The 15,603-nt window shown below is 48.3% G+C and overlaps 1 protein-coding gene across 2 annotated transcripts; it reads left to right on the top strand.

Annotated features, from left to right (window-relative positions):
• Window positions 1-4,823: 4,823 nt before the first annotated feature.
• Window positions 4,824-14,860, top strand: BAMBI (BMP and activin membrane bound inhibitor). 2 transcript variants are annotated; one of them, XM_079948385.1, is made up of 3 exons: window positions 4,824-5,111; window positions 11,328-11,615; window positions 14,017-14,860. In XM_079948385.1, exons 1-3 carry the CDS (start codon window positions 5,036-5,038, stop codon window positions 14,433-14,435), a joined length of 783 nt encoding a protein of 260 aa, XP_079804511.1. In that variant the 5' UTR covers window positions 4,824-5,035; the 3' UTR covers window positions 14,436-14,860. The 2 variants fall into 2 exon arrangements, with proteins under 2 accessions (XP_079804511.1, XP_079804512.1); XM_079948386.1 differs by lacking the exon at window positions 4,824-5,111 and adding an exon at window positions 7,184-7,422.
• Window positions 14,861-15,603: the final 743 nt, after the last annotated feature.

Below are 15,603 nucleotides of genomic sequence, written 5' to 3'. Positions count from 1 at the left end.
TCCAAAGAACAGCATGTCTGCATAAGTTTTGTAAAGTGCAATTCAAAACAGTGGCATCTCTTATAAAGTACCATTCTGAAAAATATTGCTTAATGAAAAAATGGAAAATGGGTGGGGGGCGGGGAGAAAGGTATGGAATGGAGTGTCCTTAAAGACATTGCTGGCTGGAATCCTTTGAAGAAAAAACTGGAACATTTTGTAGCCATGCCCAGAGATAGATACATAATAAAAAACATGCATTTCAAAACAATGGATTTGCAATACATTTAGTAACAGGACGTGTGTGAAGCACCCTCTCATTTAGGAGGTGGAAGTAGCAGAATGAGCCCTTTTAAGGACCTGCACCTGGAGCAAGGTGAGTCCTCAGGGACTCCATGCCTCCGCTATGCTTGCTTCCTTTAGCAGATGCCTATTGCAATCGCCTTAGCACAAATATCCAGGATCCAGCTTTTGATGTCACTGTTACATGGTGGAGGCAACAGATTATTTTTCTATTACTGTGCATCGTACGCACACTGAATTAGGCACACCACACATTTGACTTAAAAGGTAAACCCTGCCCTAAACATTCCTCCCATTATTATGGCAGAGCCATTGTTGGAAAGAGAAACCAAACAAGATAATGTCTAGACCAGTACACAGTTGTAGACAAATCCTTAAAAGCTTTATATTTGGATCCTAAGTAACCATGAGACTGTGGAACTGAAGGGGTGGCACAGTCTGGCCTGTGGCCTTGACTAGGGAATGCTGGGAGACTGTTTTCCCTGCTTCCCAGGAAGAATGTCATGGCAAGGGGGAGACATATTTGGCCCATACCCTCCAACATTTCTCCAGTGAAAATAGGGACATCCTAAGGAAAAGCAGGACATTCTGGGATCAGATCAGAAACCAGGACGGCTTCTGCTAGGAACAACACTTACAAGACCATCCTAAGTACTAGTGCAGGGGTCAGCAAACATTTTCAGCAGGGGGCCGGTCCACTGTCTCTCAGACCTTGTGGGGGGCCGGACTATATTTTGTGGGGGGAAATGAATGAATTCCTATGCCCCACAAATAAGCCAGAGATGCATTTTAAATAAAATGACACATTCTACTCATGTAAAAACACACTGATTCCCGGACTTAGAAGGCGATTGGGCTGGATCTGGCCCCCGGGCCTTAGTTTGCCTACCCATGTACTAGTGCCTGAGCCCCCCCCCTCTTTTCTTGTAGATTGTAAGCCTGACATTGCCTTGCTATAAGCCACTCTGGGTACCTTTCTCGACCGAAGCATGGGGTGGGGGAATACTTCAAATAAATAAGTGAATATGTGTGTGATGATTATAGCTACTTGTTCTTCTGGGTTGCGGTAGTTTTCATCCCCCCCCCCTTTCTTTCAACAAGAAAACCAAGCTTTAGCAATAAAGAATCACGACTCTTCAAAATTACCTATGATGACAACGACTTAATTTTACTTAAGACAATGACTGGCATTCCAAAAACAGTTTTTCTCCCGCGGGGTCAAACACAGGGCTTCTGCTAACTCAGTAGAATTTTTACTTCCACTGTAAAACAACAACAACAAAAAACCCAGCCACCCTGCATTTCAAAAGTAATTTGCCATGTAGCCTGGAGGGCTGCTATTCTGGGAAACAAACCTGAAGCCCTATTGGGTTCACAGAACTCCACAGTACTTTGGATCATGGCCAATGCCTTGCCCATTGACTTTTGAACACTGAAGACTGAAACAGGGGAGCACCAAGAAACTGAGCAGGGATATACTTCTGAGTGCTTGACAAATGCTGGAAAAGATCACAGCTGGTGAGCCCAATGATGACACCCCAGGAAGCCCGATTAGTCTGAAGCCTTCTTGCAAGTAGTTTTAAGGAGCAATCTAACTGTAGCATGTGGAGCTGGGAGCACCTGAGTGACTGACTATAAGCTGAAGCAGCAGGGAGGATGTTTTTCAGGGGCTTTATCCCATTGCAAGGCTGTGGACAGATGGTCTTCTAAAGTAGGACGAGGCATATTGGTCAGCTGCTGCTGTCAAAGGCATTCATGTGGATACTGGAGACTGACACAGCATGGATGCATCCGAGAATCTTAGATTAGTGGAGTTGTGCAGCCAGCATCACTGTTTGTGTTTGTACCACTAAATAGCACACAAGAGTGGTCTTCTGGGTGTGATGGAAAGAGGACAGGTGGACCCCGTCCTCTGATGCAGCATCCCCCCCCCCGCTATTGGTTTGTTTAAGAAAATGTATGTTTTGTTATTTCTAAAGAAACTCAGGGTCACTAAGAAATCCAAAACATCACAACAATATTAAAATAACAGTTCTCAGTCCAACCCCAGGCACAAGATCAGAATAGGACTAAAAATCACTCCCTCCCCCACAAAAAAACAACACCACAGCCATCAGAACTAATCAAAGATAAATTGGAAGAATAAAATGCCTTTTCAAACAGCCATTTTCACAGCAGCAATGAGGTTCCACAGGGCAGGTGCCACAACAGAAAAGGCTCTGACTGGTTAGTGTAGAGACAATTTACCTGGGAATCGCAGTTGGCGATTTTGAAGAAAGCTGCGTCTTCCCTATCAAGGATGCTTTGGGTATGTGTTTCAGAGGAGTGGGTTAAGACTAGGTTTAAGCTGTCTCCAGTGTGCTCCCACCACTGGAGTTTGAATCTCACATACACATGCTGTTAGCCACAATCTGTCTGTATCCTGTAGTTTCTTGGGAAACACAAATGATTGAAGTGTTTCCTCTCAAACCAGCTTCCATCCAGTCTGAAGACGTCAGCCATGGTCAAGCTGGGGTGTGTAACATTGGAGACAACTATTGTGCATGTACAGACAGCTTCCTTGAAGACAAGTTTGGGGGTGGGTTTGCAGGCTGGGGAAAACAAACAGGGAATGTGCAGGGAAACAAACCAAGTGACCAGGTAATGGTGTGTAGAACAAGTAAAAATGTGACTTGAAACGCAAGGGTGACCCCTATATTCTAAGCTGCTAATGTGTACCTAGCCTTGGTCATGGAGTCCTCCGGATGTTATTGGACTACAACTCCCAGCACCCCCGACTACTGGGTATGCTGGCTGGGGCTGATGGGAGCTGGAGTTCAATAACCTCTGGTGGTCCCCAGGTTGGCTACCCATAGACTAGGTGTTGTGGTATATGGAAGCAAGTGTAGTGGTTAGAGTGTTGGCCTAGGCCTGGGGAGATCCAAGCTTAAAATCCCCTCTTATCTATGATGCTCACTTGGTGATTTTGGCCCAGTCACTATTTCTCAGCTGAATCTACTTCACAGGGTTGTTGTGAGGATAATATATTTTCATTATTATGGAAGGTGGGATTGTGTGCACTGCTTTGAGCTCTTTGGTGGGAAGCTGGTACAGAACTGTAACGTAGTAAAATAAACTGTGATTTCAGCAGCCTGAGCCTAACTATGAAGTGAGACCCTCTGAATTTAATGAAACTTTGCCCTTCAAGTCTGTGATCTTTGCATATTTACCTGGATCATGTCTCGTTGACCACCGAGAAGGCGCTTTGGCCCACATGATTTTGTACCCAGGGGTAGGAAAGCAGCGCAAAGTGTTACAGGCCCTAAATATGCGGTATGGTGGGGAACCTGCACCTTGATAGTGAGACATAAGACCTGCTGTACAATCAGGGACATTGCCCAGCAACATTCCCCCCTCCCCTTCATATCGCTTCCCAGTAAATCCAAAGTCGTCATGAAACAAACCGTGGAAAGAAAAGACAGAAAGACAGAAAGGCTGAGAGTGATCCTGCCTGCTGGGTCGGTGAGAGAGTGCCCTAATAAATGAATTAGCATCTCAGTAAGGAGATCGCTTTGGGGCTGATATTGATCAGGCCGGGCCTGTGTGTTTGCCTGGGATTGTTTGGGGGGATAATTGAGTGTCAGTCTCTGTCTGTGTCGTCTCGCTGGCGCCTGGCGCTTTCGCGTTTGCTAATTTTCACTAAATGTCTTCTCCTGGTACATCTATATCCCAACCGAGCAGTCAGGCTCCTGCTGGTCAAACCGTCCGTCTGACTAGGCTTTATTGATCATCGGGACGGGAGGAGGAGGGGAGGCGGCTGGAAGTGCGCAGAGGAGAAAGGGGAAAACGCTGCTGTCTCCCCGCCGGGAAAAGGGATTGATGCGCTTCTTAAGCTGCCTCCCGCGATCGCCTCTTTGCAGCCCTGTCTGCAGGTTCCTAGAGAGAGCTCGCTTGCCTCAATCTGCTTTTGTACATACACACACTGCAAACATGTCCGGCTTCTAGGCTCTTATGATTTGGGGCCGGTCCCCCTTTCCTGTCCCGGCTCCACCGTGCGCGCGATTTGGACCCGGGATCGGATTGCTGTGCTGCAAGTGGGTGCTAAGAGTTTACTGTATTTCCTTCCTCCTCCCTTTTAGCACCAAGTTTGGAAGAGGAATGCCTTTTTTAAAAAGGGGGGGACCACCCTTCAGAGCCCGCCCCTCCCGGATCCCCAGAAGTTCATTCGGCTTAATTACATTTCCCCCCCATGTTTGCGCTACTAATTACACCGCCGCTCGAGCCCGGGAGAAAGTGAAGCGGAGCTGCTGGCGCTGCAGGACGCATCCTACCTTCTGCCCTTCCCGCTGCTTTGAGTGACGCGGCGCCGCCGCCTATGGGAGCCGGGCTGGAGGGCAGCGAGGGGCGGGCCGGGGGCGGGCCGAGGCGGGTCAGGCGGCGGGGCGGGAGCATTATTTACAGAGCGAGCGCGGGGCGCCCAGAGAGCGGAGCCGGGCTAGTCGCTCGTCCTGCGCGCTGAGGTGGGAGCGCCCTGGAGCGACGCCCGGCCGGAGCGAGGGTTCCCATGCGGCTGCAGCAAGGCTCGTGAGAGAGGCTTACGGCGCCAGGAGCCGGTCGAGGCCGAGAGCGGGTCGCGCAGGGCAGCCCGCGGCGGGGTCCCTGCGCTGTGCCCGGCCGGGGCATTGCCTTGCAGCGCTGCAAGGGGACGAGAGCCCTGGAGGGAGCGCGGAGACTCGGGCGGCGGCGGCGGCGAGGCCCGTGCGGGGAGGGTTAAATGGATCGCCACTCCAGCTTCATCTTCGTGTGGCTGCAACTGGAGCTGTGCGCCATGGCCATCCTGCTAACGAAAGGTGAGTCCGGCTCACGAGAGGGGCTCCTTCCCGATCCGGGGGGGGGGGGAGAGACTTTTTAAGTTCGCGGGGGGCTTGTCGGTCGGTAAGCAGAAGAAAAGAGAAGGCAAAAGCCGCGCGTTGAGCACAAAAAACAAACGAACAAGGCAAGCCATGGACTCGGCGTTGGTGGTGCTAACGGGACGCCGCTATTTTGACAGGGGGCAGCCCCACTGGAACGCGCAGCCCGGTCCTGCGCGCGTCTCCTCGGAAGCAAGGCGCACGGACCTGATGGCATTTATTCCCAAAGAGGAGGAAATAGGATAACGTAAAACTAGCACTACTTAACATATTGCAGTGTACGTGCTGTCCTATGCATGGTTATTCAGAGGCAAGCCCCATTTCTGTTCCGTAGAAAAGCATGACTAGTATTGCACCCGAACTCAGTGGGGCTCGCTTCCAAGTCTACACGCGCAGGACTGGATTATGGCCTCTTTTTGGCGCAAGCAGCTCCCCTCTCTAAATCCAGCCCGGTTCACGAAAGCTCCCTTCCTTTTGAGATGCCTTATTTAATGCATTTCGATCCTTCGGCAGCTTTCAGATTTTTTTTGCCCTAAAATGAGCGGGGGGATCAAAACAAAATACGGTGAAATACTGTTTCGAAGCGTGTGTGTGTGTAACCTATCCTAGTCCCCGGAATGAAGACAACTCCTCGAAGAGGGAGGCGTGGGCCTGGGGTTGTTTTGCACAGCAGCGTGGTGGGCTGGCGAGTGCTGGTGCGTGTTGACAACCGTACAAAGGCTTAACGTGAGGATTGTCGCCCTGGGGGAAGCCTTTGAAGAGCTGCTGCCAGGCTTCCTGTAGGGTCAGGGGGAGGGCTGCTGGAAGAGACGGGGCGGGTACTCGGGAGCACCCGGAGGCTTTCTCCCGAAGAGAGACGGGCCTTGGCTGGGCGGGGGATGCAGGAGCGCGCGACCTGCAGAAGGGGGCGCTGCTGTCGTCCTCTGGGCTGGCGGCGGCGGCGGCGGCATCCAGGAGAGGCTCGGCCTCGCCTTCGAAGCGAAACCGAGCGGGATTTAAAACTTGCAAGGAGGCGCGTTCCAAGCTGGGGCTGATCCGTAGCAACTCCCGCCCTGGGTGGCCGGGGGTGAAGCCCCACTGCGCCCAGCCTCGCGCCTAAACCCGTCTTGTCAAAGGCGCCCAGGGTCTCTGCAGCAGCAGCCGCCCCGTCGGGGTTGCAGTGGGTCGCCCAGCTGCCTCCCTCCCGCTAGCCCCCCTTGCCGCCACGCGCTGTGGAGGGACGCCGTCGGTGGCGGGTGCGCGTTGGCAGTGACCGTCCAGAAGGGCTGTGTGCGCGCAGCAGCCATTCCAGGCGGTTGCATTTGGGAGAGCAGCCTAGTGCGGTCTCAAGCCCCGGCTTTTATTTCCTTTCCCCTGGCTGGGGAGTGAAACCTGGGGGTGACGTCGGGGCCGGCTTCGGGTGTCCGTTTGCTCTACTAGAAGCAAGAGCGGGCTTAGCTTTCTTTTGGTGGGGTTGCCGCCCGTCGGAGGTGGCTTGGTGGGGCGGCGGCAGCAGCAGCAGCAGCAGCAGCTCCCAGCCAGCGAAGCAAGCCCGGTAGCTGCCCCTCCCCCGCCATTTCCCCGAGGCAACTGCCCTTCCCTTGCCCGGCCGGGGCTTCTCCTGCTGCTGCTCCCGCTGCTCTCCCCTCCTGCGGCTGGCGAGCTCCGTGCGGCCTTTGAAGCGCTCTGCCAAGGCTTTGTGAGCGTGTCATGTTTCCTCCTGGGCTGAGCTTCGCAGGCCAGAACAAGCTCGCCTGTTCTTGGAAGTGGCGTTGCTTGGGTTTCCTTCCCCTTTCCCCGCCCCCCGCCAGAGCCTTGCCCCGCTTCATTGAGGGAAGTCAGACCTTAGGGGCAGTGGCCTAGCGTGGGTTGTCAGCACCAGGGGCAAGGCAAGTAATTTGCGCCCCCTAACCCGTGGATTTGCGCCCCCTAACCCGTGGATTTGCGCACCCTAACCCTATCCCTATCCCTAACCCCCAGATGTTGCGCCCGGTGCGGCCGGCCCCCCCTGCACCCCCCACGCTACGCCACTGCTTGGGGGCAAGCGGTTGTCAAAATGTTTTTGTTAGCATGTCTTTAATGAACTTCTGAACGTCTCCAGCCCACACCCACCCACTCCCTCTCCCTCTCCCAGCTCCAGAAAGCAGCGCTGGCCCAAGGCAAGCTTTACCTGTTTGCGGCTTTACCTGTTGAGAAAGTAAAATTGGAAAGAGACCCGACTGTATGCCCTCCCTTATCCCTCGTGGCTAGAGGAGAAATCCAGCCCATGCAAGTAAGGGATTTGAACGAAGTTTGCTCCTGCAAAGCGGCAACAACCAAAATTGTGTTCAGGCTGTGTGATCCTGTGAACCAGCACTTGAATCCTTTAATTTACAGATGAGGTTTACTTCTGAGTAAACATGTGCTGGATTGGGCTGTGCACCCTGACTGTGAGAGGTGACCCCACTAGTATGAGATGTGAACTGCTAAGCATCTCGCTGCAAATGTTTGAAACTTCGTGTGTGTGTGTGTGTGTGTGTGTGTGTGTGTGAGCTCACACAGTCCACACTCTTCTCCCCTCCTCACCACTTTAAAGAATAAAAACTTAAGGGGGGGGGAGAGGAGGGAATGGGAGAGTTGATGTCTCCCTATAATTGCCACGTTTCACAGAGAGGAGGTTAAAGGATAAGCTAGCACAGTGCTGATGTGCTACAGTATTTATTTATTTTGGAAAGAAGGGTGTAATTAACCCCAAATAACAGCCCTTGCAGCAAGCAGAGGGAAGTCTTCTGGACCCATCAAAGAGGAGCAGAGAAGGGAGTGACTGAGAGTAATGTGCAGTTGCAGATACTGAAACTATGCGCCTGATAATGATATAATTAGGGGATCACAGACTTCTGGCTGCTGTCGACTTCAAAAGCTTTCGGAGAAGCCTGCAGTCTCTCCTGTAGCCACCTTGACTAAAAGCAGACATTTTTCTTTAATAGCTGCATACAGTAACAAGAAAGAGGAGGGGAACAGAAAGGGCATTGTTCACTGTTTGAAAATACCAAATACCCTCCCTGGCCTTTTCCATAGCTCAGGAAGAAACTTTATGAATTGACAGAAATAAAAGGTTTGTTCCCCCTCTTCAAAAATACGATAACACAAAAATGCCATTCTCTTCTGCTGAGGGGGAGGTGGCGGAATGTGTCTCTAATTAAAATGGAGTTGTAATAACCCAATGACTAGTCCGTCATGTTTTGTTTATGAGGCTGTGCTTGGTCAGGAAAAGAGGATTGTACGAACGATTGAAACACACATTTTCTCTCTTGTGATGCTCTCTTAAGTCTGGAGTGAGAAAGGACTAACTTATAGATTTTCCCCTTCCCCACCCCCAAAAAGAGTGTTTTGTGTTTATCCATAACTTGCTTCAGTGAAAGCTGCTCAGCCCTAGGACTTGGCTTGCTGGACAATAGTTGCTTAAATGACATTTGCTTTCGAAAAGGGAACTTAGGAAGCTACATGATTGGTGGCGGCGGAACAGAAGTCCTTAAGGAAAGAGAAACACCTTCTGTAAATCTAAGAACATTGGACTTCTGGGCCCAACTGCTTGAAGAAGGATGTCCGGAATGCGAATGTCGCCTGCTTGGTGACATGTAACCCATCCCGTATTATTTTTTGAATCTTGCTCTGGTTACCTGTTTTGGTGGAGAACCTCAAGGGACTCCCAAAAATGCAAACACTTATATCATCTCTGTGATGAAAGACTTTCAAGCAACTGAATAAGGGAAATGCTTTCTGTCAAACTAGTTCTCTGAATGTTTAAGCAAGCTTTTGAACTGCATGTATTCTTTGGCAGGCTTCGGCTTCAGATCTTGCTTCACACATTTACACAAATGAGGGGCAAGCTTGTTTACATACGGGCACTGTGTCATTTGGCTTTGATTAAGCAGTTTATTAAAATGTAATGGCATTCTAGGGAAGGCTGAACTTAAGATAGTCTGGAAGGCGAGCCCTGCAGAACTGCATGTATGTGTAAATGTGTTTGTAATTCATATCTTAAGCATAAGCTGGGACATGGTATATATATATAGTGCAATATGACCTGGGTGCTAAAAATTAATCTCTGGGTACCTATGTACCTTAAATATAACTCTTAATTTGGCAGAAGGAAGTTATGATTTTAAGGGCTTCGCAGTTCTCTTGTGGCTGAATCCCCCCCCCCCTTTCTAAAATAAGTGCTATTCATCACTGTGGTTGTTAATACACTTCCTCCAGTAGTTTCTGAAGTTGAGAGACAGATCCAGCTTGCCTCCCAGCTTCCTTCCTTCCATTCTCTGAACTGATGGAACAGATCTGAGCTGAAACGTCGAGAAGACAGTACAGTTTCTCTGTACTGTATAGTAAAATGAATGCATTTCAGAAGAATGCAAAATGAATATGTTTTTAAAGCACTTCCTTCTGAAATTTTTGTGGTTTCCTGTGCGTTTTTTGTTCCATACAAACAGTAGAGGATTTTCAGTCCAAATGTTTACCCTTTTTGACCACATGATGGATTGGGGAGTGGGGGGAAGGGAGGTGGTGCAAGGAGGGTTCAATCTTGCCACCTCCCCCATTTATGAGCTTTCATATAAGTTGAAAGAGGTTGATTTTGGCAAGCAAGACACTCTGATTGTAAACTAAAGATTTCCTGTTTTTTAATAAAAACTAAAAAGATATTTTGCATGAGAAGACGATGCTGTGAGAAGCCAGATGCTTGGCGCACATGGGATGTGTGACTATTGTCATTATGTCTTGTTTCGTGAGTTTCCCAGGGGCTACTTTGGGAAATGAAATGCTGGGTTAGATGGACCCAACAAAGAAATCCTTGTATTAAGAATTAACTTAAATAAAAATGCATGTATGATTTTAGTACATAATTTCATAAGGTGTTGGCTAAAGCTCTTAAGTATTGGCACCGTGCCAAAAGGCAGTAAACAATTCCAGCCACTTTGATTAATTCTGCCAGGCGTAAATATTTGAAGTGTGCTTTTGACTTTGCTATATGCTGACGTATGCAATGTAGGTTTCGTTTTAGAGCAGAGATGGAGAACCAGTTGCAGTAGGTTCAGTTTCCATATAAGCCAAAGTCAGCATGGCCCAACGGCTGGGCATAAATGGAAGTTGTATTCCAGCAACATCTCAAGGGCCACAGAGTTTTCAGTCTTGGTTTATAATAACTAGTATCAAAGTTAATATAAAGGACAAGTACCTGCAGATTTGCAAAGATGCTAAATGGGGAGTCATTGATGCCCAAAGACCTGGAGATGAACTGGTATGTGATAAGTGGCCAGTTTACAGATTTTTGCCTATGGAACTTTGCTTCATATGGAATAAGTACCCTAATCCCCGTGCGTCTACTGCTTCAGCTGCTACAGTGGTGACTTGTTCCACTGCAGCTGAATTGCTGGTGGTTCTGCAGGTGGAGCAGAAGCATCCAGCTTGCAGTTTTTGATGGAAACTCTTACAACTTTGTGCCTATTCAAGGCGCACACGGATGCTGTCTTCAGTTTTGCATAAGAGGTTATGCCCCTCTCCCCAGTTCTTTGGCTATGTAAGTTAAAGCCCACCTACACATGCAACACCACCCTCCCCACAGGGACCCCGATTTGTCATGCCTGCTATGGGGATCTTGTATGCTGTGCAGAGCAAGAGCTGGGGATGGACAAAAGGTAGATCTCTGGATGGTCTGCAGAAAATCTGGAAGGGCTTCCATGTCTCGGTGGTTTGGCAAAATTGTCAGGAAAATGTTTTTCTACCATGATTATCCATGTCCTGTTTGCTTATATATCTCTCCTGGAGATGCTTGCCTGTACAATAGGAGTATTAATTGACTGCCTTTTTCCATGGCTGTGTGCAGCTCTGTTGACCAGTTCTATAGAGATCTGTGTTGGAATCCTTGATCTATAGCAGGGAAAGTCATTGTGGTGCCCCCCTCAAGATGCTTTTGGACTACAACACCCATCAGCCAGCATGGGCACTGCACTTATCATGGATGATGGGAGGTGTAGTCCAACAAACCTCTGGAGGGCTCAGTCTCCAAGCCTGCTTTCAAAAGAGAAACTTACTTGGTTTGTTACTCACCCATCTTAATGCCAGTATTGAGGATATAAGGGTGTCTAAATCCTTACTGATTTGCTGCAGACTAACAAGCTTGCCACTTTACTTTTGTTGCAGGTGAAATTAGATGCTACTGTGATGCTGCACACTGTGTTGCAACAGGCTATATGTGCAAATCTGAGCTCAACGCTTGCTTCTCTAGACTGCTTGACCCTCAGAACAGCCATTCCCCACTTACTCATGGCTGCTTGGACTCTCTTGCAAGCACATCGGACATCTGTCAAGCTAAACAGGCCCAAAACCACTCTGGAACTGCCATTCCTACGTTGGAGTGTTGTCACGAAGATATGTGCAACTACAGAGGGCTGTACGATGTTCTCTCCCCTTCCAGAGGGGAGCCTTCGGGTAAGTCGTGCTCTTGCCTGATACATAAGTTTGCTTGCAACAGGCAAGACCTTGTTTTGTCTGCTAATGATTTTGGTCTTTTAATACAACTAGGCACGCTGGAGTGGGAGGCATGTGGCTAGACAGATCTCTGCCAAATATCTTTGTATCTGCATTAGCATGAGACACAAAGTTTGCTCCTTTTCAAGCAGGCCTGGCATCTTGCCTGGGAAAACTTGTTCAGGGAGGGGCACTACTTGAAGAAACCTAATTGTGCCCAATTTAGTCAGGGGAAAATAAAACTATTAGAATGTGCAAATGAACTTTATGGAAGCCTGTTAAGTTTTAATGAAAACTTGCACACAGCTTTTAATTTAAATCTGCTGCTTTGTTACTTCGCATACACGAAGGTGAAATCATCAAGTCAAAGAGAATAAAGTCCCAACGACTTTTCCCACAGCCGGGTGAAGTTAGTTATTTAAAAGTATGCAAATAATTCATCTGACTCAACAAACTTCGGTGTTGCAATTTCACTTATGCCCTGCAGGTCATGGAAGTAAAATAAAAATAAATCTCTCCATCACTGGGTGTATCCATTTAATTGAATTGATGTGCCTGGTGTATTCATAACATTGAAGTTGATGTTTCCTTGCATGGAAGGCTTGTGGTCCTTGGGATGTTGGATTACAAATCCCATTGACCCCACCCAGCACGACCATTGGTCCGAGATGATGGGAGTTGTAGTCCACTGTTAGTGAGACACGACTTCCCCATTCCTATAGTAAAGCTTGGCCAAAAGTCCAAAATCAATACTTTGCAGGGGGTGGGGACCATCTAGCTGCTTTTTGTACATGGGGTGCAGCAATTGTTTTGTATTTGCTTCCGTAATGATAGTCACTACTACATCAAAACCAAATGCCTGCTATGATAGTCCTTTTTTGTGTGGCTTGCTAAAGCACCTCACAACTCTTATCTTTGCAATCGTGTGAAAAGAAGAGATAGCAACTTGCCCCATGGCTCACCTTGTAAATTGCAGAGCTGAAATTTCCATGTGCTTTGGAACAAACCGGGATTTGCCTCTGCAAACACAGAGCAAATAGTTTCAGTTTGGTCCTATCTCCTTGGTGTTTGTCCCTATGCCGGATAAATGCATTGCAATATTTCATTACATTTTTTGTGTACCTAAACATGTAATACGTACAGAAGCGTAGAGCTGCTGAATTGAAAGCTGGGTTCCTAATGTCTATATATAGCACCATATTGATCTTAGTTTTTCATTGGTGGCATGTGAACATCTAAGGCAGGGGTCAGCAAGCTTTTTCAGCCTTGGGCCAGTCCACCGTCCCTCAGACCAGGTGGTGGGACAGACTATGTTTTGAAAAAAACATGTTCCACAAATAACCCAGAGATTCATTTTAAATAAAAACACACATTCTACTCATGTAAAAACACCAGGCAGGCCCTACAAATAACCCAGAGATTCATTTTAAATAAAAGGACACATTTTACTCAATAAAAACACACTGATTCCTGGACTGTCCGTGGGCCAGATTTAGAAGGCGATGGGGCCGCATCCAGCCCCATGGCCTTAGGTTGCCTACCCTTGACCTAAGGCCATGGAAATGCCCTCCTGTCTGGCGCACACTGGTTCCAAATACAGTGGTAATTTGTAACAAGGGTTAATACTGGTGATGTCACATTACTTCATAACCCTGGGCTGGGGTACCTGCGACCCTCTGGATGTTGCTGGATTACAACCCCTACCACCCTGGGCCTTGACCTGGGGCTGATGGGAGCTGGGAGTTCAACAATGTCTGGAGAGCAATAGGGTTCTCTGGATCCAGCATAGCCTAAGCAAATAGCCGAGTTTCTCTAGAATCTGCAAGCTTTGGGTCGGTGCTGTGGGTTAAACCACAGAGCCTAGGACTTGCTGATCAGAAGGTCGGCGGTTCGAATCCCCGCGATGGGGTGAGCTCCTGTTGCTCGGTCCCTGCTCCTGCCCACCTAGCAGTTCGAAAGCACGTCAAAGTGCAAGTAGATAAATAGGTACCGCTCTGGCGGGAAGGTAAACGGCATTTCCATGCGCTGCTCTGGTTCGCCAGAAGCAGCTTAGTCATGCTGGCCACATGACCTGGAAGCTGTACGCCGGCTCCCATAGCCAGTAAAGCGAGATGAGCGCCGCAACCCCAGAGTCGGTCACGACTGGACCTAATGGTCAGGGGTCCCTTTACTTTTTACAAGTTAGGGAGAAAAATGTAGGGGTCACCCCTCTTTGAAATGAGCAGACCTTTCCCCCTTCCATCACCTGAGAGGGTAGTCTTAAAAAGAAAGGGGCTTCCACTTTTTGCGGTTGAAACACAGGCTTTGGCATGTGTCCTGGAAGGGACCTTTCTGAACACCATCCCTCTCTCCTCTCTTGCAGGACAAGGGAGCAGATACCAGCACGAGGGCAGCAGAAACCTCATCACGAAGGTTCAGGAGCTGACCTCCTCCAAAGAACTGTGGTTCCGGGCAGCTGTCATTGCCGTCCCCATCGCTGGCGGGTTGATCCTGGTGCTCCTCATCATGCTAGCTCTGCGCATGCTCAGGAGTGAGAACAAAAGACTGCAAGACCAGCGGCAGCAGATGCTGTCCCGATTGCACTACAGCTTCCACGGGCATCATTCCAAAAAAGGACAGGTTGCCAAGCTAGACTTGGAGTGCATGGTGCCAGTCACGGGGCACGAGAACTGCTGCATGACCTGCGAGAAGATGAGGCAGCCGGACCTGGGCAGTGACAAAATACTCTCGCTAGTCCACTGGGGAATGTATGGTGGGCATGGAAAGCTGGAATTTGTGTGATCACGTCGCCTTTTGGTCTTTTTTATATATATATAACTATATTTTAAAATTTTGTTCTTTAAAATTGCTAGGAAAACTTTTCCAAGGCCTTTGGGTTCTGCTGGACAGGAGCACTTTATACAGGGAAAGCCTACAGTCATTAATCGTGTGGTTTTTTTTATTAAAGAAAACAAAGGACCTCTGCAGATTGAACCTTGGATATATGTCTTCTGAAGGATCCCAAAAGTTATCTTATTTGCACAGAGTAAATACATTCAAATGTATTGTTTGCTTTAAAGTTATGAAAGCAAAAAACCGAGAAGTTGTACACACTGTTACCAGGGTTGTCTGAGCTGTAGGGAGGTGGAAATTTTGAGTTATACTATTAAATTGTATGCAAGTTCTGATGTAAAGATTTTTAAAATATATATAATTATATATATATATATATATTTGTCTGAAACCTATTTTGTGGTTTTGTGTAAGAATCATAGAATCATAGAATTGGAAGAGACCACAAGGGCCATCGAGTCCAACCCCCTGCCAAGCAGGAAACACCATCAGAGCACTCCTGACATATGGCTGTCAAGCCTCTGCTTAAAGACCTCCAAAGAAGGAGACTCCACCACACTCCTTGGCAGCAAATTCCACGGTCGAACAGCTCTTACTGTCAGGAAGTTCTTCCTAATGTTTAGGTGGAATCTTCTTTCTTGTAGTTTGGAACCATTGCTCCGTGTCCGCTTCTCTGGAGCAGCAGAAAACAACCTTTCTCCCTCCTCTATGTGACATCCTTTTATATATTTGAACATGGCTATCATATCACCCCTTAACCTCCTCTTCTCCAGGCTAAACATGCCCAGCTCCCTTAGCCGTTCCTCATAAGGCATCGTTTCCAGGCCTTTGACCATTTTGGTTGCCCTCCTCTGGACACGTTCCAGTTTGTCAGTGTCCTTCTTGAACTGTGGTGCCCAGAACTGGACACAGTACTCCAGGTGAGGTCTGACCAGAGCAGAATACAGTGGCACTATTACTTCCCTTGATCTAAGATCTAAGAAGGGTAAGAGGCACTACCCTTCTAGTAGAAGCACTACATAAAGTGTTAACCGTAGAGTTTCCTTTGGTGTTTAATCAGGTTCATGTAAGTGAACTCTGGTGTTCATCCAGGTAAATTCACATAACCTGAATATGC

The sequence above is a fragment of the Podarcis cretensis genome (genome assembly GCF_951804945.1).
Source record: "Podarcis cretensis genome assembly, chromosome: 12".
Taxonomy (NCBI): Eukaryota; Metazoa; Chordata; class Lepidosauria; order Squamata; family Lacertidae; genus Podarcis; species Podarcis cretensis.
The sequence above is the reverse complement of the archived record's forward strand: the minus strand, read 5'-3'. Positions and strand labels throughout refer to the sequence as shown.